This window comes from Austrofundulus limnaeus, unplaced genomic scaffold, assembly GCF_001266775.1.
Source record: "Austrofundulus limnaeus strain Quisiro unplaced genomic scaffold, Austrofundulus_limnaeus-1.0 Scaffold70, whole genome shotgun sequence".
Taxonomy (NCBI): Eukaryota; Metazoa; Chordata; class Actinopteri; order Cyprinodontiformes; family Rivulidae; genus Austrofundulus; species Austrofundulus limnaeus.
The window spans coordinates 405329-407685 of NW_013952472.1; the positions used below are offsets into that span (position 1 = coordinate 405329).

Consider the following 2357-nt stretch of genomic DNA (forward strand, 5'->3'; position numbering starts at 1 on the left):
GTCTGACATGCTGTTGGCGCTGTGTCTGGTTTGACTTGTTGAGAACAAGTCTAAAATTACTAATTTCTTTTCCTCCTATTCTTAAAACTTAAACCTTTATCTTTTTTCTCTTGTTTACTTAAAACTTAGTAAGCAGTGTGCCAGTTGTATTATTACACCTGAAATTTACTGTTTTATGTCAACTCTGAGTGGAGTTTTTCATGCCGTTATTATAACTTGTGTCAATTATCCATATAACAATTTTTATTAATATTTGTATGTTTATTCTGTRCAGATATCTAAAATAAATTACTTTATTTTTGAGAAATCTGTTTAGGTCACAAGTTCTTTTCACATTCATGACCAGAGGGGTATTTCATGATTTCCTGATTTCCTTCTGCAAGATCTTGTGGGACATGACTTTTATGAGATTAAGCTGGTATTAGTCTCATGGAGCAGGTTCTTACATTCAATAAATTCCTTTCTATTTGTAAGCGAGCAAGACACGGCATACACGAAACCTAAAAGCTTGAATGTTTCGATTGCCCTTCACATGAATACCACCAAGAAAATCTCCACCTTACCTTCCGAACTTTCTGAAAGTACAGCTCAGGAAGTGCGTGGAGCCAATAGGCAATTTGGCAAATGTAGAAAAACTTGACCTGGAAACTAAACAGACCAGAGTGTACAGAAGAAAAAAAGAAGTAGAGGGAAAAATGTATGCGAGGATAAGAGTTTGAATAATGTCATTAAATTCATATATTTTATACACAACTCGCGGCTTTTCAGAGTGGTTTCTTATCATACAGAACAGATTAAAAAAAAGAAGTCAAGAAAAAACTAAACTCAAGTCTGTTTTTTGTTTCATTAAAAAAAAAGATTAGAAACATGTTGACTCAAAGTGTTTTCAAAGATGTTTCAAAGTAAATGTTTTGCTTACACTCTGTAGGTGAATCATTAACGCAGCTGTAAAATACGAGCCTTTTCTATATAAAAATATACTTACACCATGTGAGCGTGTGGGTAACCCTCCCATAAGAAAGTAGGATTTGTTGCAAAGTCCTCCTGTCAGAAGACAAAAAGCACACAGTATGAGGCGGAGCTCAGCGCAGAGCAGGACCATGTTTTTGGGTCTCCTGGGTCATGTACCGAGGTTAGGATGCTGCAGCCCCAGATGAAGGAGAACAGGTAGAACGCTGCCAGCTGGCCGGACTCGTTGAACTTGCTGTGTTTGGTTTTGGACAGGTGCAACCTCCTATTAATTTTCTGAAATTTTAGAAAGAAATTAGGTGAACATTAAAGTAAAACACAATAAAGGCTCCTTCCTTCACTTTCATTTACAACAAACAGGTCAAACGCTTCAGTCACTCCTGCTACATTTCGTTTCATACTTTTCAAAATGCGCTACTTTGGTGAAAGCAAATGAAACGGTTCAGCAACCATGTTGCATGTCTGCAAAGATGGACCAACATCTTCTCGCTGCAAACATTACGGGTAAACAGGAAATGCTACTCGACCAAAAAAAGTGCAGGCTTGCATCGCAAAGTCACCTCGTGCTAATATGGTTTAGGTTAAAGAACTTATTTAATGCAATGCCTCCTGGTATTTACTGTAAAAGGGATTTCATAAAAATAACTCTTTATGCTTGTATATACTGAATTTACTCTGAAAATAATTGTAGGTGCAAATGTTCCATTTCATGCACTATGATTTACTCACACCTAAGAAGGCATTTCTTAGAGAAGAGGAACATTAAAGCAAGAAACTGAAGTATTCCTTGATTTAATTAATGGATTTTCACCTGCTGCTTTTCATACCGTACCATACCATGCCACTTTTATTTATAAAGCACTTTAAACAGCACAAGGCCAACCAAAGTGCTGCACAGTAGACAGACAACAGGGCATAGTTAGAATTACAGTCAAAATACAAATCATTTATTTTTACAGTACATATACAGTAGAACAGAGTTATGAAACACAGTGAGGTTTTGCACCATCTCACTCAGACTCAAAGGCAAAGCAGTAGTAGTGTGTTTTTAAGCAAGACTTGAAGACAGTGAGTGAAGGAGACTGTCTGACCTGTAGCGGTAGATCATTCCACAGTTTTGGACCTGCTACAGAAAAGGATCTGTCACCTCTCAGTTTGAGTCAAGAGTTAGGGACCTTCAGAAGCAGCTGACCAGATGATCTGAGCGCTGTGGGACAAGTGGATGCACTAGATCTGAGAGGTAAGAGTGGGTGGAGTTGTTTAAGCTTTTAAAGGCATAAAGGAGGATCTTAAAGGGATCTACGATTAGTTGTAACATTAAACTTTATTTGATAAAAATTTATTTTACCTGTAAAATAAAGACTGTAAAAATACTGTAGGCTGTTTAG

General features: G+C 37.1%; 1 protein-coding gene across 3 annotated transcripts in view; it reads right to left on the bottom strand.

The window, feature by feature from the left end:
- zgc:113278 (Translocating chain-associated membrane protein 1-like 1-like) overlaps positions 1 to 2357 on the bottom strand; it is a 17971-nt gene that overhangs the window by 12061 nt on the left and 3553 nt on the right. For all 3 annotated transcript variants that reach the window (XM_014010533.1, XM_014010532.1, XM_014010535.1), the window contains exons 4-6: positions 1129 to 1245; positions 986 to 1044; positions 564 to 648 (exon numbers count right to left, since the gene is read on the bottom strand). In XM_014010533.1, the coding sequence (XP_013865987.1) occupies positions 564 to 648; positions 986 to 1044; positions 1129 to 1245 (261 nt within the window). The remainder of the gene's footprint in view (positions 1 to 563; positions 649 to 985; positions 1045 to 1128; positions 1246 to 2357) is intronic.